This window comes from Hemitrygon akajei, chromosome 2, assembly GCF_048418815.1.
Source record: "Hemitrygon akajei chromosome 2, sHemAka1.3, whole genome shotgun sequence".
NCBI lineage: Eukaryota > Metazoa > Chordata > Chondrichthyes > Myliobatiformes > Dasyatidae > Hemitrygon > Hemitrygon akajei.
Genome location: NC_133125.1, coordinates 108,621,321 through 108,648,430, shown reverse-complemented (window position 1 = coordinate 108,648,430; position 27,110 = coordinate 108,621,321). Strand labels below are relative to the sequence as shown.

The 27,110-nt window shown below is 42.1% G+C and overlaps 1 protein-coding gene across 1 annotated transcript in view; it reads right to left on the bottom strand.

The window, feature by feature from the left end:
* Positions 1-22,685, bottom strand: part of LOC140715228 (cilium assembly protein DZIP1-like) — a 176,613-nt gene extending 153,928 nt beyond the window's left edge. The window contains exons 1-2 of the mRNA XM_073027121.1: positions 22,625-22,685; positions 9,920-10,467 (exon numbers count right to left, since the gene is read on the bottom strand). Of these exons, the coding sequence (XP_072883222.1) occupies positions 9,920-10,462 (543 nt within the window). The 5' untranslated portion in view covers positions 10,463-10,467; positions 22,625-22,685. The remainder of the gene's footprint in view (positions 1-9,919; positions 10,468-22,624) is intronic.
* Positions 22,686-27,110: the final 4,425 nt, after the last annotated feature.

Sequence of the window (27,110 nt, the reverse complement as noted above, 5' to 3'; positions counted from 1 at the left end):
GTACCACAACTTTTTGTAGGTTTTTTCATTCTTGGGCATTGGTGTTCCCATACCAAGTCATGATGCAGCCAGTCAGTATCCTCTCACTGTGCATCTATAGAGATTTGGCAAAGTTTTATATGACATCCTGAATCTACACAAACTTCTAAAGGAAGTAGAGGCACTGCCATGCCTTCTTTGTAATGGCACTTACATGCTGGTTCCATGACAAATCACCCAAAACAATAACGCCAAGGAATTTAATGTTACTGTCCCTCTTCACCTCCAATCCCCTAACCAGGGTTGGCTCATGGACCTCAGGTTTCTTCTTCCTGTAGTCAACAATCAGCTCTTTGGTTTTGCCAATGTTGAGTGGAAGGTTTTTGTTGTGGCACCATTCAACCAGATGTTCAATCTCCCTCCTATATGTTGATTTATCACTCCCTTTTGTCATTACTGATGAGTCCTGGGTCAATTCCAAAGATCAAGGCCCAAAGATTGAACAGAGGTCCAGATTGAAGCCCAGAGGTTGAGGAGAAGTCCAGAAGCCGATGTACATATGATATATAAACCTGAATCTGAATTTCAAAATTATGTTTCCAACTGCTGCAACCTGAGCAGCAGAGGAGAGGAGCCAGCTGTGTTTTAAAAGTTGTTTTTGTAGCTACGTAAGAGAGGCAGAGTCTGGTAGACAGCCATCGTAGCTAGGGGCAGTGTTTGAGTAAATGTTCAAGAGGCTCTGGTTCAAGAGACTTCAGACTGAGCAGAAATTTGAGTAAGCGCAGATATGAAGATGTCAGGGGTAAGTTTTTTACTCAGAGAGTGGTGAGTGTGTGGAATGGGCTGCCGGCAAAGGTGGTGGAGGCCGATACAATAGGGTCTTTTAAAGAGACTTTTGGATAGGTACATGGAGCTTAGAAAAATAGAGGGTTATGGGTAACCCTAGTAATTTCTAAGGTAGGGACTTGTCCGGCACCACTTTGTGGGCCAAAGGGCCTGTATTGTGCTGTAGGTTTTCTATGTTTCTATGGTTTCCATTAGAATGACTCACCCTATTAGAATAGCTGTAATGATATTTGGGGCAGAGGCAAGCAGAAAAAATACCAGTCCCTGATGACTTCACCTGTAGGAAGTGCATTCAGCTATAGCTCCTGGCTGACCACATTAAGGAACTGGACTCGATTTTGATGTACTTAGGGTCAGCTATGATGCTAAGAGTATCACAGGCAATTGCTTCACAGAGGTGGTCTCACCTGAGGTGCTGGGAACAGATGGTTGGTTAGGTAGAAAGAGCAGTGAGATGGGAGGGGACATACATTTCTTTGTGCTAGTCTGGGCATGAACAAAGAAATAGAACAGATAAATGAGTGGGGTAAGGAACTATTGCAGAGCCAGGTTTTCAGATTCTTGAATCACAGGAACCCTTATGGAGAATAAAAAGGCTTTACAAGAGGGACAAACTACCTGTTAATGAAGGAGAACTAATATTCTGGTCAGGAGATTGGCTACTTCTATTTGAAGGGATTTTAAACTAGTTTGGTTGGGGTGGGGGGGGGGGGGGGTAGCCAGAAACCAGATCAAAATTTCTTCCTCAGCATTGAGAGGAAGAGAAGTATCATGACTAGCAAACCTGGAAGGAAGGACAGGCAGGAACAAAATAACAGAAACAATGGGTTGTATGAGTAGGAGTGTGCTTATTTTAATGCCGGAAGCATTAAGTCTGAGGGGAATGAACTTAGGGGAAAAGGGGAAGTGGGGAATAAGGAAAAAGGGAAGAAGAAAAGAGAAGACTCTATACTTAATGTCTCAGGGTGTCAGTATTTTAGAAAAGATAGAAAGGGAGGTAAAAGAGAAAGAGGATTGCACTACTAATCAGTGGCAATACCACAGTTACATCCAGGAAACATAATGGAGAGTACATTAATTGAGTCTATATGGGTAGATGTTAACAATAATAATAATAATGCAAACACACTGATATGATTGCACCACATACCCTCAAAAGCCACTGGGACAGTGAAGACACTGGGAGCAGGCAGATTATGGAAAAGGGTAAAGAAATAAACTGCAGGGCTGTTGTCATGGATGATTTCAATTCCCCCAACAAAGTCTATGCAGTAGGTTTTGATGAGGCAGAACTTATATGCTGTATCTAGAATGATTTCTTAAATCAGTATGACGATCAGAGGAAGAGCCGTACTGGACCTCATTTTAGGAGATAATCGCAACTAGACAACTAACTTTTCAGTTGGAGAGCACTTCGAGAACAGCAATCACAGGTCAATTTAAAGACCTAAGAATGAGGATAAGTGTGGATGTTGACCCTGGCACCTGGGAGGCAACATGCCATCCAGGTGTCTCTTTCACATCCACAGACTTCTGTCTGTTCCTCTATGTAACTATGGAATTCCCTATCACTACTGCAGTCCTCTTCTCTCCCACTTCCCTTCTGAGCCACAGAACCAAACTCAGTACCAGGTACCCGGTTGCTGCAGCTATCTCTTACTAGGCCCTCCCCTTACAACAACATCCAAAGCAGCATATGTACTATTGAGGGGAACTGCCACAGGGGTTTCTGCACTGGCTGCCTATTCCCTATCCCTCTAGATACAGTACCTGTCTCCTGCAGTTTACAGAACTACCTTTTAGATCTTATGTATCACCTTCTCAGTCTACCATATGAGCCAAAGGTCATCCAGCTGCATCTCCAGTTCCTTAGCATGATTTTAAAAGGAGCTACAGCTCAATGCACTTAATGCAGATCTAGTCATCCAGGAAAATGGAAGTCTCCCAGGGTTCCCACATCACACACAAAGAACGTATCACCAGCTCTGGACCTATTCTCAGTGCAATCGCTATGTACTAATAGACAAAGAAGGGGAAAATAGTAACTAGTAACTTACTTAGAGCCTTCAGCTGTTCTTGGCTAAGCCTGACCACTCTAACAATGACTTCCCCAGCTTACTCCTCCTCTTTTTATTAGCATTTGCCCAGTGTCTAATAAACTGTTAACAAGCAGGTGTACAAGTGGCTAGGGAATAGAGTTAGGGTAAGGAATTTAGAGGATCAGAGAGAATATACTGTCTCATCTTTTGTGCTCATTGATCCACAGTTGATACCATGGTGTGATATGCTTTTGAGTTGCTGCCACGTGATTCAAGATGGTGCTAGCCAGACATGGTGACATTTTGTAGGCAGCTCACAAAACTTCCAGATACACTTCTTCTGAACTACCATTGCTGCAATCTTCAGCCTATAATTTAATTTTCAGGAACGTACTTTTGGATGATTTAAACAAAGTAGTGATCTTACAATCTCCTCAAGGACTCAGCGAACTTTACTCTCAGGTATGCCGGTATGGCACCTTTAAGCAGACAAAGCGTAATCACCATGGCTGAAGAGAGGTCAGATACAATAACTCCAAACCAGACTAAAACTTGCTCAGCCCAGCATCTCATTGGCAAATGTACCATCACCGCAGAACAAGATCGAGGACCTAAGAGCAAGATTGCTGAATCAGAGAGAAATGAGGGACTGCTGCATTCTCCCTCATTAAGGATATTAAGCAAGCACTTGATGTACTCCATCCTACTCCAACGCCATTCAAATCATTGCTAAGGCTTCAAGCAGGCTTGTTTGAAATAATCTCTGCCCAATTATCATCGACATATCACCTACATCACCAGAGTTCCCAACACACTTGACAACTGTGACACTACAATAAGGAATGGCGACTATTCCATCCCTAGACCACATTTCAGTAAATCTGATCATTTGGCTGTCCTCCTCCTATCTGCATAAATGCAGAGGCTAAAGAGCAAGGTGCCAGAGATAAGGACAACAAAGAGGTGGTCACAGGAGGCAGAGGAATGGGTATGGGATTGTTCGAGTCAGGCCACATTCAAGGACTCATTAGAGGACCTGAATAAATGTGCCATTGTTGTCACAGACTTTATAAAGTCACTCATGGACAAGTGCATACCCACAAAATCATTTAGTCTTCCTCAATCAGAAGCCCAAAGATGCTGAGGGCTAGATCAGTGGCATTCAGGTCAGGCCACCAAGTAAAATGTAAGATGTCCAGGTACAATCTTCAGAAAGCCATCTCACATGCAAATTGGCTATTCCAGAGCAAACCTGAATCACAGAAGGATGCTTGACAGCTGTGGCAGGGCTTTAATGCTGTCACATCCTACAAAGTAAAACTAAGTGAAATATGTAACAAGGTTTTACTCCCAGATGCGGTCAATGCCTTTTATGGTCACTTTAACTGACAAAACATGGGAGGCACCTTCACAAACTCCCACAACTCCGACAACCCTGTGATTTCTGTCTGAGATTGACATGAGAGCTTCCTGCAGGAGGGCGAACCCATGGAAAACATCTGACTCAGATAATGCTACCTATGCTACTCAATTGGCTGGAGTTGATATCTTTAACCTCTCACTTCAGTAGTCTGAGGTACCCACCTGCTTCAAGCAGGGTTCAATTTTACCTGCACCCAAGAACATGGTAACCTGCCTCAATGTCTATCCTTCAGTAACACTTACATCCACTGTGATGAATTGTTGTGAGAGGTTGGTGATGAAACAAATCAACTTCTGCCTGAGGAGTGACTTTGATCTGCTCCAATGTGTCTACCATCACTAGAGAGTAGATGCCACTCAACTCTGGAACATCTGTGCCACAAAGGCGCATACATTAGTGACTACAGCTCAGCCATCAACACCATCAAAACCCCTCAAAACTAATCAATATGCTCCAAGACCTTGGTGCAATTGGATCCTCAATTTCCTCACTTGCAAAACCCCAGTCAGCTTTGATTGGCAACAATATCTCCACCACATTCACCATCAGCATAGATGTACCATAAGGCCGTGTGTTTAGTCTCCTGTTCGACTTGCTTTGCAATTATGACTGTGTGGATAAGTACAGCTCCAATGCCATATATAAGTTTGTTTGAGAAGTTGTCACCCAAAACCACTGCAGTCCTTCTGAAGGTAGTCCCCATAGTAATTTTTGGTAAGCTTGGCCAAGAGTTAGATCCAGAGATGACAAATGACTAATAAATTTTCAAAGCAAACACAAGGAAATCTGCAGATGCCGGAAATTCAAACAACAACAGACACAAAATGAATTGAAGTCTTGTGTTTTGACATTCCCCCTCCCCCCACTACTTTCAAATCTCTTATTATCTTTCCTTTCGGTTAGTCCTGATGAAGGGTCTCGGCCCGAAACGTCGACAGCGCTTCTCCCTATAGATGCTGCCTGGCCTGCTGTGTTCCACCAGCATTTTGAATAAATTTTCAGGTCAGATTAGTGTGCAACTGGAGAAGAAACTGCCAACCCTGATGTTCCCATTAATCGGCTACCATTGTTGTTTGGTGGTAGAGATCATAGGCTTGGGAGGTGCCATTGGTATGGTCTAAGTGGATAACTCTAGTGCATGTTGTAGATAATACCCAATGTAACCACAACATGCTGGCAGAGGAGATAAATTTTTAGGGTAGTTGCTGAGGTACCAATCAAGCAGATTTTTTCTCTGGATAATGTAGGCCTTTGAGTGTTGTTGATTGCTGCACTCATTCAATCATACTCCTGATTTGTACCACTTTATTCATTCATTAATTATATGCCATGTCATATGACATGGGCAATCATAGTCTTAGCAAACTTTTCTACCATTGCCTTCTTCTGGGCAGTGTCTTTATATTACAGGTGACCCAGCCATTATCAATACTCTTCAGATTGCCTGCCTGGCATCAGTGGTCACATAACCAGAAGTTGTAATATGCACCACCTGCTCTCATGTGACCATATCAGGCAGCTAAACAGATGTTACACATTGCCCAATGGTGACCTCCTGTCTAGCAGAAGCAGCACTTTACACATCCTTCAGTACAGACGTATCTCCACCCCACCACCCAATGCAGTTGGTGCAAAATCCTCAGGGTATCAGGAGGTGAGTCACTCACTTCAGTCTCCTTAGTGTTCAGAATCAGGTTTAATATCACTGGCACGTGTTGTCAAATTTGTTGTTTTTCCAGCAGCAGCACAGTACAAAATATTATAAAAATACAATAAATTAAAATAAGAATATATTTATATTAAATTAAATAATGCAAAAAAGAGAGCAAAAAAGAAAAAAAGTGAGATAGCATAAATGGCTTCATTGTCTATTTAGAAATCAGATGACAGAGGGAAAGAAGCTGTTCCTGAAACACTGTGTCTCTTCAGGCTCCTGGATCTCCTCCCTGTAGGCAGTAATGAGTGTTCTTGAAAAACTAGTATTATGTGGTCAGTGCAACACACAAAGTAGCTGGAGGAACTCAATGGGTTAGGCAGTATCTACAGAGGAAAATGGACAGTTAACATTCTGGATCAATATCTTTCATCAAGGCTGGAAAAAGAGATGGCCAGTTCAAAAAGGTGGAGTAAGAAGTGGTGAAGAAGGAGCAGGCAAGTGATAGGTGGATACAGGTGAAGGGAATCTAACAGAATGGTGACGAGTGGCAACGTTTCAAGAAGCCAGATGGTAGTAGATTTGAGCGACAAAGAGATGTAAAAGCAGACAGCGGACCATGGAATAAAAGGAAGGTCGTAATGAGACTTGTGGGAGGAAAGTGATGGTGATGGCCAGATCATGAAGGCAGCAGAGGGAAGAGTTGGAGTCATGGAAGCCAGTGGGATGAGAAAAAAATGGAACAAAGGGGCGTGGTTACTGGAAGTTAGAAAAAAATTATGTTCATGCCATCAAGTTGAAAACTAATAAGGCAGAAAATAAGATGTTGATCCTTTGCATTAAGCAACAACTTGTCAGTACAGGAGTCCATGGTCACACATCTTCCTATCGAAATGTGAAGTGGAATTAAAATACTGGTCACTTGGAAATTTCAACTGGTACAATAGGCAGTGAAGGTGCTCAAAGAAGCAACCCACCAATCTGTGCTAGGTCTTGTCAAAGTAGAGTAGGTGGTAACAGGAGCACTGGACATAATAAATGATTCTGATATCTTCAAAGAACAGGGGTGGCATGGTAATGTAGCAGTTAGTGTAAAGTTATCAAAATCAGCAATGCAGACTCAATTCCACCGCTGTCTGTAAGGAGTTTATACACTCTCTGGATGACCTCATCTGTTTCCTCCGGGTATTCCAAAATTTTTCGGGTTAGTAGGTTAATTGGTCGCATATATGTAATTGGGTGGTATGGGCTCATTGGGCCAGAATGGCCTGTTACCATGCTGATCACTAAATAAATGCATGACATTATTGTGGCTGGTCTATTTGAATTTGTCTTCAATGTCAATGGGTATCCCATTTACACAGCAAGTATAACAAGAGATAGTAATGCCACAGTGGTTACACTCTCTTCTATTGGAATGATCATTTCTTATACTTCTGCAGTATGAACATTGCTTGTTACTTATTAGCCTTTGCCTATTGTCTAGGCCTTGAATTCATTTGAATGTTGTCCTATTATCTGCAAACATCCTCACATCTGACATGAGCAGGGTTTCAGATTTGTAGATCATTGGGATCTTTCTTAGGGAGGGTTTGTCCTGTACAAATAGGGAGACCTGAACTTAAGGGGAATCAATATCCTTGTGGACAAGAGCTACTGAAAAGGGTTTAAATTAGTTTGATAAAGGGATGGGAACCAGAGTGATGGGACAATTGGTATACAGGTAGATGCATCATGTAGAGAGACTGAGGAACAATAGATGATAGGCCAAAATTGCAGTCAGGGGATGGGTTGAAATGCATCTATTTTAATGCAAGAAGTATCAGGACCTTATGGCTGATGAACTAAGAGCATGTAGGTCATTACACAGACCTACAGCATTGTGGCCATTATAGAAATTTGGCTGTAACAAGGGCAGGAACGGCTGCTGGATGCTCCAGGGTTTAGATGTTTCAAAGGGGACAGGGAGGGCAGTAAAATAGGTGGTGGGGGTTAGTGGCACTGTTAATCAGGGATAGCATCACAGTTAGAAAAAATGAAGACATCATGGAGGCTTGTCTACTTAGTGTGGCTGGAAGTCAGAAACAGGGAGAGAGCAATCATTCTATTTGGAGTATTCCTTAGATCGGAATAGCAAAAGATACAGAGCAACAATTCAGGAAGCAGGTTTTGGAAAAGTGACTTCAACTTCCCTAATATTGACTGGCACCTCCTTAGTGCAAATGGTTTAGATGGGGTGGAATACGTCAGGGGTGTCCATGGAGGATCCCTGGAGATAGGCCGACTAGAGGAGAGGCCTTTCAGGATCCGATGCTAGGCAAGAAACCAGGTCAAGTGTCAGATCTCTCAGTGAGTGAGACAGTAATCACAACTCCCTGACCTTTACCATAGCCTTGAAGCAAAACAGGGTGACCCAAGGGTCCACGCCCATAAAGATCCCGTAAAGTTGCTATGCAAATTGATAGAGTGGCTGAGATGGCCAATGATGTGTTGGGGGATTGAGTTCAGTTAGGTAATGTTCAGCTCTTAAGAAAAACCTCATTACACCAGACTTGGGAGTATGCTGTTCGGTTCTGGTCACCTTATTATAGGAAGGATATGGAAGCTTAGAGAGGGTGCAGAGGAAATATAACTTGATGCTGCCTAGATTATAGTGCATGTCTGATCAGGATGTATTGAGCAAGCTAGAGTTTTTCTCTTTAGAGTGAAAGGGGATGAGAAGTGACTTGATAGAGGTATACAAGATAATAAGAGGCACAGATCGAGCGGATAACCAGATTAACAGGATGAAAATGGCTAATACAAGAGGGCATAATTTTAAGGTGGTTGGAGGAAAGCATGGGGGGTGTAAGAGAATGTCAAGAGTGGTGGGTGCATGCAATGCTCTGTTGTGGTGTTGGAAAGACAAATACACTAATGATATTTAAGAAACTCTTAGATAAGCATATGGATGACAGAAAAATGGAAAGCTACTGTACATATTTTACCTTTCTTCAGTAAGGAGGCAAACTGTAAATTATTCTATGCAGTCTACCTACAGTACATAAAAAAGAGATCAAAAATAACTTGCAATTCTTTACAACACACACAAAATGCTAGTAGAACACAGCAGGCTAGGCAGCATCTATAGGGAGAAGTGCTGCCTAGCCTGCTGTGTTCTACCAGCATTTTGTGTGTGTTGTTTGAATTTCCAGCATCTGCAGATTTCCTCGTGTTTGCTCTTGCAATTCTTTAGCTTTTTTAGGCCTCCGCTACAGGATGAAGATATGTCACTACAATTCATTTGTGTTCAACGTTTTCCATAACAATATAAAATGGCCATTTAATTTGTGCGCATTGGCTTTCTTTTCTATACCATGCTTTAGATTTCCAAACTTCATAAATAGCAACACAGGTGTTGGGCGTGACTGTCTTCATCAATTAGAGCACTGAGTATAAACGTTAGGAAATCATGATGCAGCTTTATAAAACTTTGGTCAGGCCACACTTAAGACTAGGTGTACAAAGTTCTGATCATCACATTACAGGAAAGATGTAAAGACTTTGGAAAAGATACAGAACTAGGAATGGTATCTGAACTATAGTTTGGCCAGTTTTGGACATTCTCTGGAGCATAGGAGATCAAGTAAATGAAATTATGAGGTATAGATAAGGTAGATAAGTCTTTTTTTCAAGGTATGAATGTCAAACTGGAAGGTGCAGGTTTAAGATGAGTATAAAAGAGTACTTATGAGCAAATTTTTGTTTCTCACAGTGGTACAGCCAAGAACATATTGGCAGAGAAGATGTTACAAGCAGACAAGATAACATCATTTAAGAGGCATTTGGACAGACAGATGAACAGGCGCAGAATACCGACTGTGCAGGCAGATGGGATTAGTTAGCTTGCTGTTTTTGTCAGCATGGACATGTTTCTGTGAAGTCGTCTACCAAAAAAATTGCCATAACAATTTCAACTAACTAAAGTCAATTCCATACCTTATAGTAATTATTAGCACCAGAGTGCAACATCATTTGTTGGGTAGAAATCAGCTGCTTTTTGTGTTTACTTTCCTTTTTCTGGGATTTCACCTCATCAGCTAATTTACAAAATTCCTGTTTAATTTGGTCTTTTTCAAATTCTGATTCTTGTAATTTTTCTTCACACATCTGCAAATTATGTGTAAGATAATCCTGAGAACGTAGAAGATATTCTATGGTGAACTGTGCTAATTTGAATGCTTTCAGCAGGGCAGGATCCAATGAATTTTGACAATAAGGGCATTTTTCAGCATCCATGTTGCAAAAGGTAATATTCATTATATTTTCCTGCAAAATGACAAAATCCAGTTCATTGGCTACTCTCTCCACGTCAATGGCACTAATTCGTCTCCAATCCAGAATTTCACAACGATTTTTGAATTTAAAGAGAGGAAGATGACCGTTGTATGCATCTGCTGTTAAAGCTGATGAAAATGGGGTGCTGTTCGAACCCAGGTTGTGAGAGAATTGTACTGCTGATTTCCCATTCAACCACATCATAGAATCTGTAAAGACAAACATATTAAAACTATTAATAGATTAAAACTGAAAACTAAGATTCAAAGTTTTTCATTTTGTCACTGAATTTGTATTCACTGTATGAGATAAAACATAGAACATAAATATAGAACTATATTAAAGTGCAGCACAAAAACAGGCTCTTCAGCCCACCACATCTAGGCCAACCATGTTGACACATTCTATAGTCTCTGTGTCAACATGCTGAGTAAATATAGAGGCAAAAATCCATCCAAGATGACCACCATCTCTTTCAAAACTATGCACAGATGACCATGCTGATCTTCCAGTAGATCAGTTTTGTACCTTGATATCCTATTGCTCTTAATATATCTGGGGAAGCCCTTGGAATTCTCCTTCACTATGTCAACCAGATCAAACTCATGCCTTTTTCTAGCACTTCTGATTTTCCTCTTATGTGCTTTCTTGCATTTCTTATATTCAAGTATCCCATTTGTTCCTTGCTGCCTACACTTGCTATGCACCACCTTTTTCTTAACCAGGACCTCATGCCTCTTGCAATACCTACCTGTTATTCTAACAGGAATATAAAATCAGTATTTCAGGAACTTACAAATTCTGTTCTCTCAATACTTAACTTTTGAAGATCTCTTACTTATGAAGGACCCCTTCATCAGAAAACACCCTATCCCAATCGACACTTGCCAGATGCTTTGTGATGCCATCAAAATTGGCTTTTCTCCAATTACATCACAACCCAAGAACCAGTCCTATCCTTCTCCATCATTATCTAGAAACTAATGGAATTATGACCACTAGATCCAAAATGTTCCCCTACACACACTTCTGTCACCTGCTGTACACTTCTTTCAGGTCAGCCCTCAACCTCCATGCTCCAAAAAAAACCCCAAATTTATCCAAATCCTTCTAATTGCTAGAACATTCACTTTATATTTGAATTCCCAAAATGCAGCACCTCACTCCCAGATTAAACCCCATTATCCATATTATTGCCCAAATTTCCAACTGAGATAGATCCTGTTGTATTTCACCTATATTTTTGACCATTACTTTTTATATATAGAAGACAGAGTGTTGGGGTGGAAGGCTGTTATTCTGGCTGAAGATCCATGACCAGAGGGGGCTCACAAGGATCGGTGCTGGGACCTCAGTGTTTATAAGGTATATCAATGATATGGATAAAAATATAGATGGCTGGATTAGTGAGTTTGCAGATGACACCAGGATTGGTAGAGTGGTGGACAGCGTTAAGCAGTATCAAAAAATACATCGGAATATAGATCAGTTACATATATGGACACAGAAGTGGCAGAAGGAGTTTAATCTGGATAAGTGTGAGGTTTTGCACATTAGAAGGTCAAATGGGAATATAAAGTTACACATTAGGAGATCAAATGAAAGGAGAAAGTATACAGTTAATGGTAGGCTCCTTAATAAATTGAGATATAGAAAGATCTTGGGGTTCAGTTTGATAGTTCACTGTAACCAGCAACACATGGATAAGGTGGTAAAGAAGGCCTAAAGTATGCTTGCCTTGATTGGTAGGGGAGTTGAATATCAGTGGAAGTCATGCTGCAGCTATATAAAACTGGAGAGTTGCATGCAGTTCTAGTTGCCCAATATAGGTAGGAGGTGGGGGACAATGGAGAGGGTGCAGAAGGGAAGCCCCTTTCTTTAAAAAAGGAAGACATCTCCTTTGTCCTAGAATGAAAGGCCTCATCCTGAGAGCAGATGCGGCAGAGGCGGAGGAATTGAGAGAAAGGGATAGCATTTTTGCAGGAGACAGGGTGGGAGGAGGAATAGTCTAGGTAGCTGTGGGAGTTAGTAGGTTTGTAGTAGACGTCGGTGGATAGGCTGTCTCCAGAGATAGAAACAGAAAGATCTAGAAAGGGGAGGGAGGTGTCGGAAATAGACCAGGTGAATTTGAGGGCAGGGTGAAAGTTGGAGGCGAAGTTAATGAAGTCTTATTTGAAGCTTATTTCCAGCATCTGCAGATTCACTCGTGTTACCAATGCAAAAGTACTTGTTTAGTATTTTGCATACTTCTGTTTGTTCAAGGCATACATTCTCTCTTCTGTTCTTGAATGGTCTTCCCCTTTTGCTTGGGATTCTCTTTAATCCCACCCAAAGACATTTCCTGGCTCCATTTCAGCCCAACTCCTTGTTCAAAGTCCATCCAGCTTCATTTATATTCCTCAAAAGTAATGTTTGACTTCAGCTTCCTCAAATTTACATTTGCTTTTTTTCTCTTTTACTAAATTTGCAAGATTTCTTGTCACCCAAGTTTCCTGAACCTTGCCATCCTTGTCTTTCTTCACGGGGAGGTGTTGGTCCCAAATTCTAAGCAGCTGTCTTTTGAACAACTTCACATCACATGTGAACTAAACCAATAAAAGCCATTCCCAATCTGCTCTGCCCAGCTCTTGCCTAATACTGCTGTATTTCAGCCTTTCCTCAGTTTAGCACATACCCCCCACCCTTCACAAAACACAGTACACCACCCCTTCCACCCAATATCCAGTCTTTTCTCTTTGCAGGATCTTATCCCTCTTCCTATGCAAGTCCTTGGTACCAACACGGACCATGATCGTTGACTGCTCATTCTCCCCTTTCAGAGACATCGTTGACCATGGCACCAAGGAGGCAACACATCATTCTGGACCAACACACAAAATGGAACTCTCTAGGTCAAGCAGCATCTGTGGAGAATGGACAATTGACGTTTTGGGTTGTGACTCTTCATTTGGACCAAAAGGTAAAGGGCAAATAGGCAGTGTAAAAAGGAGAACAGAAGGGACAGATGGCAGGCAATAGATGGACCCAGGTTGGGAGGGGATGCAATAGGTAGATGGGTGAGGTACATTGGAAATGGTGCCAGAAGCTGGGAGCTGATAGGTGGAAGTGACAAAAGACAAATGGAGGAAGGTAGGGTATGGAATAAAGGGAAAGAGAAGCCACATGGGAGCCATGGGAGGAGTAATGAGCAAATATAATCACTACACTGATTGGCCTAATCACAAATAATAATGAGGCAGCCTAGAGAAGTCACTTAATGTCGCAAAAATAAAGGAGCTGGCTGTGAATTACAGGTGGAATGGAGATGAGCGAACCCCTACTGACATCAATGGAGCTGGGGTTGAGAGGATAAACAGCTTCAAGTTCTACGGCAACCACATCACCGAGGTCCTCACGTAATCTGTACACACCAGCTGTGTGGTGAAAGAGGCACAACAACGCCTCTTTCACCTCAGACAGTTGAGGATGCTTGGTATGGGCCCCCAAACCCTAAGAACTTTCTACAGGGCCACAATTGACAGAATCCTGGCTGCATCACTGCCTGGTATGGGAACTGTACTTCCCTCAGCCGCAGGACTCTGCAGAGAGTGGTGTGGACAGCTCAGCGCATCTGTAGATATGAACGTCCCACTATTCAGGATATTTACAAAGATAGGTGTGTAAAAACGGCCCGAAGGATCATTGGGACCCCAAGTCACCCCAACCACAAACTGTTCCAGCTGCTACCATCTGGGAAACAGTACCGCAGTATAAAAGCCAGGACCAACAGGCTCTGCGACAGCTTCTTCCACCGGGTCATCAGATTGATTAATTCATGCTGATGCAATTGTCTTTCTATGTTATATTAACTGTCCTGTTGTAAATACTATTTATTATAAATTACTATAAATTGCACATTTAGATGGAGATGTAACATATGTAACATATAGATTTTTACTCCTCATGTACATGAGGGATGCAAGTAATAATGTCAATTCAATTCAATAGAGAGGAAAGAGATACTGAAGACAAAGAGACAGAGCAGAAGCAGTTACCAGAAATTAGAGATTTCAACATTCATGTCACCAGGCTACACCTAGGCAAAATAGAAGGTATGGTTCCTCTAATTTGCAATTAAATTCACTCAACTTGGCAGTGGAGGAGGCTGAGGCAATATTGTCAGTGTGGTCATAGAAATAACTAAAATGGCAAACAACCAGGAGATCCAGAAGAAAGATGGCTGACTAGTGGTGTAGTGGCATCAGCACCGGACTTTGCGATGAATGGTCCCAACTTCGAATCCGGCCAGCTCCTTGCACATTTTCTATCCGTGCTGCGTTGAGCATCGAGCTAGCAACAGTAAAATGCTAAAGAAATTATAAAAATGCTGTCTGATGCACCACAAGGCATGATAAGGAACCACAGAAGACAGCGAATGTGCTCGGTGAAGCGTTTGCTCAGTTTGCATCCAATCTCACCAATGTAGAGGAAGCCATAATGGGAGTACAGAACTCAATAAATGCTTTTAACAGGGGGATTTGTAATGTGAAAGACTGCCTCTCACTGAAGGACAGTTTAAAGCTCTGGATGGTGATGAGTGAGCAGGTGCAAGGGCTGATATTACAAATAAGAGCGCCTAGAGAAGGGGGAGGGGGGGGAATGAGTGAGGAGGACAAGTGGACCAGAGAGCCATGGAGAGAGCAATCCCTGTGGAAAGCTGAGAAGGCTGAGGAAGATATGGTTGGTGTTGGGATCCTATTATAGATGGTGGAATTTGTGAAGAATGATATATTAAATTTGTAGGCTGGTGGGAAGGTAGATGAAGAATTCTGTCTCTTCTGCCTATGGTATGACCACCTCACTCTCTGCCTCCTGTATACTACTCAGCAAGACATCTGCCCTCAAACTGACAGCTGTGGTCTGACAGGAGCCACAGCTGAATGCACTTATTACCAACATCCTGAAAAAGGGTCTCAGTCCAAAATGTCGACTGTCTGTTCATTTCCATGGATGCTCCCTGACCTCCTAACTTCCCCCATGTTTCTTAATAACACTGTTGTCATGGACATTTGGACATTCTGATCTTCCACATCTCATAACTAGGAGCACAAAACTCCACTAACTGCCATTACTGCTCCTTTAGTAAACTATTGGACTTGAGAAAAAGGGAAAACCTTATCTTCTCTTAAAGCTGCTCACCCTTCTCACCAAAGTATAATGTTCACTGCAGTTCACACTTTAACCCACCAGCAGCACTCTGATCTCAGAAGAATACTTTCTCAAATGGCTTCTCTGCTGCTAAACTTGTCACCTGTAAAACAGCTGCTCACCTACAAAAGATGTTTCAAACTGTCCCTGCTCCTCCTTGTTGATAATCTTGCAGGGAGTAAAACTCAAAACATTCAGTAAACCAAGTGAAACTAAGTTTAAGAAATACCAACCGAAAAACATCAACTGAATGAAATTACTTTCTTACAGATCAGCTTTACATTTGGAAGAAATTGTATTTCATGACTACTGCAATAATCTCAGAATAAATACCAATGCAATAAGATCCTATGATTATCATTAGTTTTGAAAACTCTGGAGTTCAAATTTTAAAAGTTATTTTTTAAAATCACAATGTGTAATAACGCCACACACAAAGTACAGGAGGAACTCTTTTTGGAACCTGAATGGAGATGAGGGAGGAGGTGAATGGGCAGGTGTAGCACTTAGGCCGCTTGCATGGATAAGTGCTGGAAGAGAGATCAGTGGGGAAGGACAATTGGACAAGGGAATCACAGAGGGAGCAATTCCTGCAGAAAGTGGGTGGTGGGGGGGGGGAGGGAGTTAAAGATATCTTTAATAGTAGAATCCCTTTGAAGATGGTGGAAGTTGCAGATGACGATGTGTTTGATGCAGAGACTCATGGGATGGTAGGCAAAGACAAGAGGAACTCTGTCACTGTTAGGCAGCAGGAAGATGGGGTGATCACGGTCGCTTGGGAAAAGGAGGAGATGTGGGTGAGGGAAACATCACCAGTGGAGGAAGGGAAATCTCATTCTTTGGAAAAAAAGAGGACATATCTGATGTCCTGGAGAGAAAAACCACATTCTGGGAACATCCCGAGGCTAAGGGACTGAGAAAAGAGAATAGCATTTTTACAAGAGATAGAGAGGGAAGAGATATAGCTGTGGAAATCGGTAGGTTTATAAAAGACGTCAGTTGACAGTTTGTTTCCAGAGACAGAACGATCAAGAAAGGGAAGGGAGGAGTCAGAAATGGACCAAGTGAATTTGAGCGCAGGGTGGTAGTTAAAAGCAAAGTTAATTAAATTGACGGGCTCAGCAACAGATGCATGAAGCAGCACCAATGCAGTCATCAATGTAATAGAGGAAGAGTTAGGGAGCATTACTGGGCAAGGCTACATAGTTGGGGCCCATGACCACCTCTCAAATCTAAAGAAAGCAGCAGGAGCCAAAGGAAAAATTGTTCAGGGTGAGGACCAGGCAGGTGGTGATAGATAGGAACTGAATGGTTCTGTTATTGAGCAATAATATCCTGTATATATCAAGATAATCAGAACCGTATACTGGACATCAGCAGTAGCTTAAACCTCTTGTTTTTAGCAATCTCTTCCTGGGAAAAAGACAACGTGCCTTCACCTTGTTTATGCCCTTCATGATTTTATATACCTGTTTTATATATGCATTACAACCGCACCAGCCAAGAATAGTGAAGAAAGATAGCAATATAAAACCATAAATAATTAAATAAAAATAAGTTAATCATGCCAAGTGGAAATAAGTTCAGGACCAGCCTATTGGCTCAGGGTGTCTGACACTCCAAGGGAGGAGTTGTAAAGTTTGATGGCCACAGGTAGGAATGACTTCCTATGACGCTCAGTGTTACATCTCAGTGGAATGAGTCTCCTGCTGAATGTATTCCTGTGCCTAACCAGTACATTATGGAGTGGATGGGAGTCATTGTCCAAAATGGCATGCAACTTGGACAGCATCCTTCTTTCAGAAACCACCGTCAGAGAGCCCAGTTCCACACCCACATCACTGGCCTTTCGAATGAGTTTGTTGATTCTGTTGGTATCTGCTACCCTCAGCCTGCTGCCCCAGCACACAACAGCAAACATGATAGCACTGGCCACCACAGCCTCGTAGAACATCCTCAGCATCGTCCGGCAGATGTTAAAGGACCTCAGTCTCCTCAGGAAATAGAGATGGCTCTGACCCTTCCTGTAAACAGCCTCAGTGTTCTTTAATCAGTCCAGTTTATTGTCCATTCGTATCCCCAGGTATTTGTAATCTTCCACTATGTACACACTGACCCCTTGGATGGAAACAGGGGTGCCTTAGCCCTCCTCAGGTCCACCACCAGCTCCTTAGTCTTTTTCACATTAAGCTGCAGATGATTCTGCTCGCACCATGTGACAAAGTTTCCCACCGTAGCCCTGTACTCAGCCTCATCTCCCTTGCTGATGTATCCAACTATGGCAGAGTCATCGGAAAACTTCTGGAGATGGCAAGACTCTGTGTTTTATAACTACAACATGACTTCCGCTTATGTTCAATGCACTGACTGAGGAAGACCAGTGTACCCAACGCCTTCCCCACCACCCTATCTACCCAAGACACCACTTTCAATGGATTATGCATTTGCAGTCCCAGCTCCCTCTGTTCTAATACATTTTTCTGGACCCTACCATTAATTGTACAAGTCCTACCCTGGTTTCATCTCCCAAGATGCAAACCCTGACATCTATTTGGATTGAAAGCCATTTCCTAGTTCTCAGCCCACATACCTAGCTGACCAAGATCCCTGGAATTTTTCAATATCCCAATGTGGTTCTATCAATACCTTGTACATGATGTCCCATATTCTTGTACTCAATGCCCAGACCAATGAAGGCAAACACTTCAAACACCTAAGCCACCCCATCTATCGGTTTCTATTTTCAAGGAACTGTGTACTCTATCTCTATTGTACACCACTCTCCAGTCGCCTGCCATTCAGTCCTCCTACTACCCTTTAACCGTTTGATTCTTGAATCAACTGGCAAAACTATCTAATCACTACAGTTTAGCAATACAATAACCAATTTGATCACTTTGTACTAAAATTAACTTTTTTTTAATTGTGTTCTTCCATGTAAAGATATATTTATGTTTTCTTGTGGGTGCTGCTTATATGATGCCAGGAGCATGTGATGCTGCAGAAGTCATATACATTACATCAATCTATATATGTTTCTACATATAACGAACTTGATTTTCATTTACTGAATATGATGATCAGGGAAATACTATGGGTGTTTGGACAAGTTTTAATTAATAAGAGCACAGAGGATTACACATGCCCAGAAACTTGCATCTGCTCACCCTTTTCACCACTGACTCCTTACTGAGAACTGATGTGTTTTCTCCCAAAGTCCCCAATCAGTTCCTTGGTTTTACTGTAAGGTTATTGTTGCAACACCAGTCAATTAGTCAATTGCACTCCAATATGTTTCCTTGTCACCAACAACAATGGCATCCTCTGAATTTATTGATGTTGTTTGAGCTGTGCCTTGTCACACAGTCACGAGTGTACAGAGAACAGCAGTAGGCTAAACACACATCCTTGTGGGGCAGTATTTGTGTTGATTGTCAGTGAGGAGACGTTATTACCAAAATGCACTAACTGTGGTCTCTTGACAAGGAAATTGAGAATCCAATTGCAGAGGTAGGCACAGAGGCCCAGGTTTTGAAGCTTGTTTATAAATACAGAAGGGATGATGCTGTGAATGCCAACATGTAATCAATAAACAGCAGCTTGATGCATCTTTTACTATTGCCCAGCTGCTCCACAGCAGACTGAAGAGTCAGGCAGATTGCATCCACAGTTGATCTCATTGTGGAGGGTCCAGGTCCTTGCTTAAGCAGTAGTTCACTCAGGTCCAAAGCAACCTCTCAAAACCCTTCATCACAATAGATGTCAGTGTGTGCTACTGAGCAATAGTCATTGAGGCAGCTCACCTCACCCTGCTTTTCCTGAGCACTACTCTGATTGCTCCTAATCCCCATCAAATCACTCATGTATTTGGGAGTCCTCAGGCAGGATTCCCTAAAGGTTAATTTGCAGGTCGAGTCAGTGGTGAGGAAGGCAAATGCAATGTTAGCATTCATTTTGAGAGGACTAGAATATAAAAGCAAGGATTTTATAAAGTGGTGAGGCCCCACTTGGGAGAATTGTGAGCAGTTTTGGGCCCCTTATCTAAGAAAGGATGTGCTGACATTGGAGAAGGATTAGGAGGTTCATGAAAATGACTCCAGGATTGAAAAGCTTGTTATATGAGAAGCATTTGATGGCACTGGGCCTCTACTCACTGCAATTCAGAAGAATGAGGGATGACCTCATTAAAACCTATCGACTGGTGAAGTCTTGATAGAGTGAATGTGGAAAGGATGTATCCCATGGTGGGAGAGTCAAAGACCAAAGCAAACAGCCTCAGAATAGAGGGCTGTCCTTTTAGAACAGAGATGAGGAGGAATTTCTTTAGCCAGAGAGTGATGGAACTGTGGAATTCGTTGCCACAAGTGGCTGTGGAGGCCAAGTCATTGGGTATATTTAAGGCAGAAGCTGATAGATTCTTGATTGATCAGGGATACAGGGAGAAGGTAGGACTTTGGAGCAGAGAGAGAAAATGGGTCAGCCATGATGAAATGGCAGAGTAGACTAGATGGGCCAAATAGCTTAATTCTGCTCCTATATCTTATGGTTATAACAAAGTGTGGTTTCCAGGACCAATACCTGTCGTCACACTTCACCACCATCATCCTCAGCCTCCCATAATCTGGCCAAATTGTAATCCAATTTGCCATGGATTCCATGGGCTCAAAACTCTGATCAGTTTCCCATGTGGGATCTTGTTAAAGAACTTATTCAAAATCCACTTAATCAACTGCAGAATCCTCATCAATATATTCCCCACACAGCCACTTGACACCTTTTTGTTTGCGCTCCTCACCTTTCCATCTGTCCATCATCTACATGCTCTATTCACTTAGTTTCCCCTCTCCCCCATTCTCATCTGCTCAGTGTCCTTCCCTCATCTGGTTTCACCAAACATCCTCACAGAAAACCCGTTTTCATCTGCGTATAACTCCTCCTCACCTGGATCCCCCTGTCAACTTGCAGGCTCCTGCTTCACTCCACCCCTCATCTCTTTGTACTAGCCATGATCTTTAATGCAAGGTCTCAACCCAAAATATCGACCATCCCTTTGCCTTCACAGATGCAGCCTGACCTGCTGGATTCCTACAGCAGTTTTTTTTTGTCTGCTCTAGATTATAGCATTTGCAGTCTTTTGAATTTCCATATAGTCTGCTGCCTCTAGGAAAAGGTGAACCAGATTGGTCAGACAGGATTTTCCAAATCAAAGCTACACCGATAACCTTTGATTAATACTGCCTCTCAGAATTTATATTCAGTGGTTTTTATTAGTTACACCTACTTGTTAATGCAAATATCTAATCAGCCAATCACATGCTAGCTATTCAATGCACAAATGCATGCAGATATGGTCAAGATTCAGTTGTTATTCAGACCAACCATCAGAATGGTGAAGAAATGATGGTAAGATGGTAGCGCAATATTAATACGCGGCAGCCTCTCCGGACTCTGGAGTGGGGATTGCCAAATGTTGTGTGGACTTCCTGGTGTAGTCTGTTTTATCATATGCTCTTGTGATATCATTCTGGAGGAACGTTGTCTCATTTTTTAACTGCATTGCATTTGTGGTTTCTAAATGACAATAAACTGAATCTGAATCTGAAATGTGATCTAAGTGACTTTCACAAAATGATGGTTGGTGCCATATAGGGTGGATCGAGGATCTCAGAAACCAACCATCTCTGGGATTCTCACGCAAAGCAGTCCCTAGAGTTTACAGAGAATGGTGCAAGTAACAAGAAACACCCAATGTGCAGCAGTTCTGAGAGTGAAAAAGCCCTTTTAATGAGAGAAGTTAGAGGAGAATGGCCAGACTAGTTCAAGCTGACAGGAAGTTGACTAACTCAAATTACTACAGGTTACAACAGTGGTCTGCAGAACAGCATCCCTGAATGCACAACATGTTGAAGTGGATGAGCATAAGACTGAGAAGATATACTCAGTAACTTGACTTCCTGATTTTCAGCTGATCCACCTGGCCTCCAATCATCTGGCACCTCACTTGTAGCCAGTGTATCTCTCCATTTTAAGCCAACTAAAATATCTAATACCTACTTTTTTATTATGTGTCCCAGAATTTCACCATATCACCCCCTCCCGGCATCCTCCAACCACAATGTCCCCACCTTAGTGAACGTATCTTTTTTCCATTCTTTTCTTGTCTATCCTCAATACATTTCTTAAAAGCAACAGGACATTCCTTAAACGCGTCTCCTAGTGCTGCTCCATGCCCCGTGTTCTCCTAGCTTTAGTACGGCAAGGCATCTGATAGAGCTCCTATCTTACAGTGCTAGAGATCCGGGTTCAACCTTAACCTCGGATACTATCTTTGTAAAGCGTTCAAAACTACAGCACAGGAATTCATGGTACTTCAGTTTCCGACCATATTCCAATGTCATTTAGGTTAATTTACCATTTTGAATTGCCATTAAAATACCATATTGTATCTGGGTGATACAATCTGGGAGAAGTAAAGATAAAGTGGAGGTGGGGATACTTTATAAAGAGACCAATCCGGGATTAATACAAACGTGATGATCAGTAAAAAGTTAATGCGCCTAAGAACCTGTCCCTGTGCTCTTCCTCTCCCTCACTATATTTTCTATAAAGTCCTCGGTTTTATTTGTTCTCTTTACTTTTCTTTCGTAATTACAGCTCTCGATATCTTTTGACGTGCGGGATTCCTTGGATCTACAGACAGTACCTTTTACCAAGATTGGAAGGCGTTGGACCTGAAAACAAACAATGCGCTGAGGGAACAGAGCGGGTCATAAAACATTTGTAGGAGGAAAAGAAATTACGTATCAATGTTTCTCATTGAAATCCTGCATAAGGACCAGCTCACTGTCTGCTGCTCCAGAATCCCGTATCTGCAGTATCCTGTTTCCTAGGCCTGAATTCTCATGATTTCAGTTTGCTGCTCTCAGTCGAGTCCCGCTGTTCATTGTAAGGTTTCTCCATTTAAATTTTACTTTTACTGAAGAGCGTAACATAAGCGCCACGCTTCAATCAATGTTCGCCGACTTCATTCGGTCCAGGAACATCCACTCTGAGCTAACCGTCTCCTGAAACTTAGCGTTTAGCGCAAAGGTAGAAAAGAAGCCAAATGTAAATGAATTTAAGAACACTTATTTCAAAGGGAAGACTTGAACGTACAACGATATAGATGCCAACACTCACCATATCTAAAGCACTCACACAAAAACTCATCGGATGCGTGTTTCCACTTTCCGGTTATCACTTCGTCATTTCCGGATATATCCCGTTGCTCGGCAATGGAGGGAAGATATGGCTAAACTATGAAGTGTGCAGAGCAAGTTGCCAGAACCGATGGTCTGAGTTATTGGGAGAGGTTGGCCAGGCACTGTCTTTATTCTGCGGAGAATGAGGAGTGATCTGTTAGAAAAGTTTAAAATCGGTAGAGGCATAGATAAGATAAGGTAGCAGTCGGGGAAGAGGAGTCTAAAACATCGGGGCACGGATTTAGGGTGAGAAGGGAAATACAGTATTTAGAAAGGACTACAGGAGCATCTTTTTCACTCCGAAGGCGATGGAACGAGCTGCTAGAAAGTGGTTGAGACACATTTAAGAAGTCACATGGGGGAGGGAGGGGAGAGCTTGGACGGATATGGGACAAACGCAGGAAATTGGGATTAGCTGGGTGGCTACCATAGTCGTATTAACTCGATGAACCAAAGGCTCTATGTTCATGATCTATTGGCCTGTGATTTTATTATTCACTTTGGTCGAACGCGGCTTCACAGGAAGGTTACAGTGCCGTTGAGAAAATCGAGTCGGCTTTCTGCATGATAAATCCGAATAGTTTGTATTTTAAGACGTGCGTCTCTTTAAAAGAGAAGCAGCTTCGTTATCACAAACACGAGAAAGTCTAGATGCTGGAACACACAAAGTAACACACACAAACTGCTGGAGGAAGTTAGCAGGCCAAGCAGCATCTATGTAAAAGAGTAAACAGTCTAAATAATAGACATAACAGACATAAATAATCTTCCGGAAATAGTAAGGGACCGAGGGTCTAGTGAGATGGAGGAACTGAGGGAAATGCATGTTAGTAGGGAAGTGGTGTTAGGTAAATTGAAGGGATTAAAGGCAGATAAATCCCCAGGGCCAGATGGTCTGCATCCCAGAGTGCTTAAGAAAGCAGCCCAAGAAATAGTGGATGCATTAGTGATAATTTTTCAAAACTCCTTAGATTCTGGATTAGTTCCTGAGGATTGGAGGGTGGCTAATGTAACCCCACTTTTTAAAAAAGGAGGGAGAGAGAAACTGGGGAATTATAGACCGGTTAGTCTGACATCGGTGGTGGGGAAAATGCTAGAGTCAGTTATCAAAGATGTGATAACAACACATTTGGAAAGAGGTGAAATCATCAGACAAAGTCAGCATGGATTTGTGAAAGGAAAATCATGTCTGACGAATCTCATAGAATTTTTTGAAGATGTAACTAGTAGAGTGGATAGGGGAGAGCCAGTGGATATGGTATATTTAGATTTTCAAAAGGCTTTTGACAAGGTCCCATACAGGAGATTAGTGTGCAGACTTAAAGCACATGGTATTGGGGGTATGGTATTGATGTGGATAGAGAATTGGTTGGCAGACAGGAAGCAAAGAGTGGGAGTGAACGGGACCTTTTCAGAATGGCAGGCAGTGACTAGTGGGGTACCGCAAGGCTCAGTGCTGGGACCCCAGTTGTTTACAATATATATTAATGATTTAGATGAGGGAATTAAATGCAGCATTTCCAAGTTTGCGGATGACATGAAGCTGGGCGGCAGTGTTAGCTGTGAGGAGGATGCTAAGAGGATGCAGAGTGACTTGGATAGGTTAGGTGAGTGGGCAAATTCGTGGCAGATGCAATTTAATGTGGATAAATGTGAGGTTATCCACTTTGGTTGCAAGAACAGGAAAACAGATTATTATCTGAATGGTGGCCAATTAGGAAAAGGGGAGGTGCAATGAGACCTGGATGTCATTGTACACCAGTCGTTGAAGGTGGGCATGCGGGTACAGCAGGAGGTGAAAAAGGCAAACGGTATGTTGGCATTCATAGCAAAAGGATTTGGGTACAGGAGCAGGGAGGTTCTGCAGTTGTACAAGGCCTTGGTGAGACCGCACCTAGAGTATTGTGTGCAGTTTTGGTCCCCTAATCTGAGGAAAGACATTCTTGCCATAGAGGGAGTACAAAGAAGGTTCACCAGATTGATTCCTGGGATGGCAGGACTTTCATATGAAGAAAGACTGGATCGACTAGGCTTATACTCACTGGAATTTAGAAGATTGAGGGGGAATCTTATTGAAACGTATAAAATTCTAAAGGGATTGGACAGGCTAAATGCAGGAAGATTGTTTCCGATATTGGGAAAGTCCAGTACGAGGGGTCACAGTTTAAGGATAAAGGGGAAGCCTTTTAGGACCGAGATGAGGAAAAACTTCTTCACACAGAGAGTGATGAATCTGTGGAATTCTCTGCCACAGGAAACAGTTGAGGCCGGTTCATTGACTATATTTAAGAGGAAGTTAGATATGCCCTTGTGGCTAAAGGGATCAGGGGGTATGGAGAGAAAGCAGGTACAGGGTTTTGAGTTGGATGATCAGCCATGATCATACTGAATGGCGGTGCAGGCTCAAAGGGCCGAATGGCCTACTCCTGCACCTATTTTCTATGTTTCTATGTCTACTTTCCGGCCGAGATTCTTCTTCAGGACTCGTTACTTAGTGCTTGATTATCCTTCAGAAAAGAAAAGGAAGTTTCTCCCTAAGAAAAAAAAAGGCTAACTGGAGAATGGCAATGGTTACAAATATATTTTGCAAAGGTGGAAGAGTAAAGTGTGCCACACAATAACTATTTCTAACAGAGAGAATCTAACCACATTACTTTGATATTAATTGGGATAAAGCATCATTAAGTCACCCACCATAAACATCCTGAGGATTACTGTTAATTAGAAACTCATATGATCCAGCAACAAAAATAAGGAAGAGATTTGTTATCCTGCAGCGAATGGATAATGTCCTAACTACACTGACACTCCAAGGTGCGTCTGGTATCTGTTAGAAGACCATCCACTTTTTGCCTCAGTAATAACATCCAGAACAAAGCACACTGCCCACTACCATCCACCTTGGAAGCATTGTGTTTCACTTACAAAATGAAATATTGATACTCTCAGACTATTCCAATAACATCTTCTAAATGCATGATCTGGGCCAGTAGGTACCTCAGACACTCTGATTCAGACATTTCTATATTGTCACTGTGCTAAAATCAAGAAACTGATGATAATGCAAAGATAGAGCTGTTCTAAAAGTTTGCTTACTGCAATCAGCTCTGCAGAAATTTGAAATGCATAATAAATGTTGTCCTTTTCAGAAATACTCTCAAACAAGAAAATAAAACTTATTTTAAAATGTTAATTATGACAGATATCCATTTAGTTTAGATGCTCCCCTTAATATTAAGAAATGGGAGCTGATATAGGCTGATATATACCAGGTTTGCAGATGATACAAAGATAGATAGAGGGGCAGATAGTGTTGAGGAATCAGCAAGGCTACAGAAGGATTTAGAGGGGTTGGAAGAAAGGGCAAAGGAGTGGCAGATGGAATACAGTGTTGGGATATGTAAGGTCATGCATTTTGATAGAAGGAATAAAAGCATAGACTATATTCTAAATGGGAAGAAAATTCAAAAATCTGTGGTGCAAGGGGATTTGGGAGTCTTTAAGCAGGATTCCTTAAAAGTTAATATGTAGATTGAGTTGGTGGTCAGGAAGGCAAATGCAATGTTAGCATTCATTTCAAGAGGACTAGAATATAAAAGCAAGAATGTAATGTGGATTTATAAGGCACTGGTGAGGCCTCACTTGGTGTACTGTGATCCGTTTTGGACCCCTTTGAAAGGATGCGCTGACATTGGAGGGGGTTCAGAGAAAGTTCAGGAAAATGATTCCAAGAATGAAATGTTTGTCATATAGGCATTTGATGGCTCTGGGCCTGTACTCATTGGAATTTAGAAGAATGGGGGGGGGGGTGCCTTTTTGAACTCTATCAAACATTGAAAGGCCTCTATAGAGTGGATATGGAAAGGTTGTTTCCTTTGGTGGGGGAGTCTCAGACTAGAGCCTCAAATAGTGGGGTGTACATTTAAAACAGAGATGAGAAGGAATTTCTTTAACCAGAGGGTGGTGAATCTGTGGAATTCATTGCCACAGGTACTACAGAGGCTAGCTCATTGGGTGTATTTAAGGTGAAGATTGATAGGTTCTTGATTAGTCAGGGCATGAAAGGATACAAGGAAAAAGCAAAAGAATGGAGTTGAGAGGAATGGAAAGTCTCATCCTGAGAACAGATGCAGTAGATACAAAGGAAATGAGAGAATGGAATAGAAATTTTACAAATGGCAGGACAAGAAGAGGTATAGTCAAGATAACTGTGAGAGTCAGTGGGTTTGTAAAAGATGTCTGCAGAAATGGAGACAGTGATCGAAGGCAGGGTGGAAGTTGAACGCAATGTTGTTAAAATTGATGAGTTCAGCATGGGGGTGCAGGAAACAGCACCAATGCAGAAATCAATATATTGAAGAAAGAGTTGGGGAGCATTACCAGTGTAAACTTGAAACATGGACTATTCCGTATAGTTGGCAAAA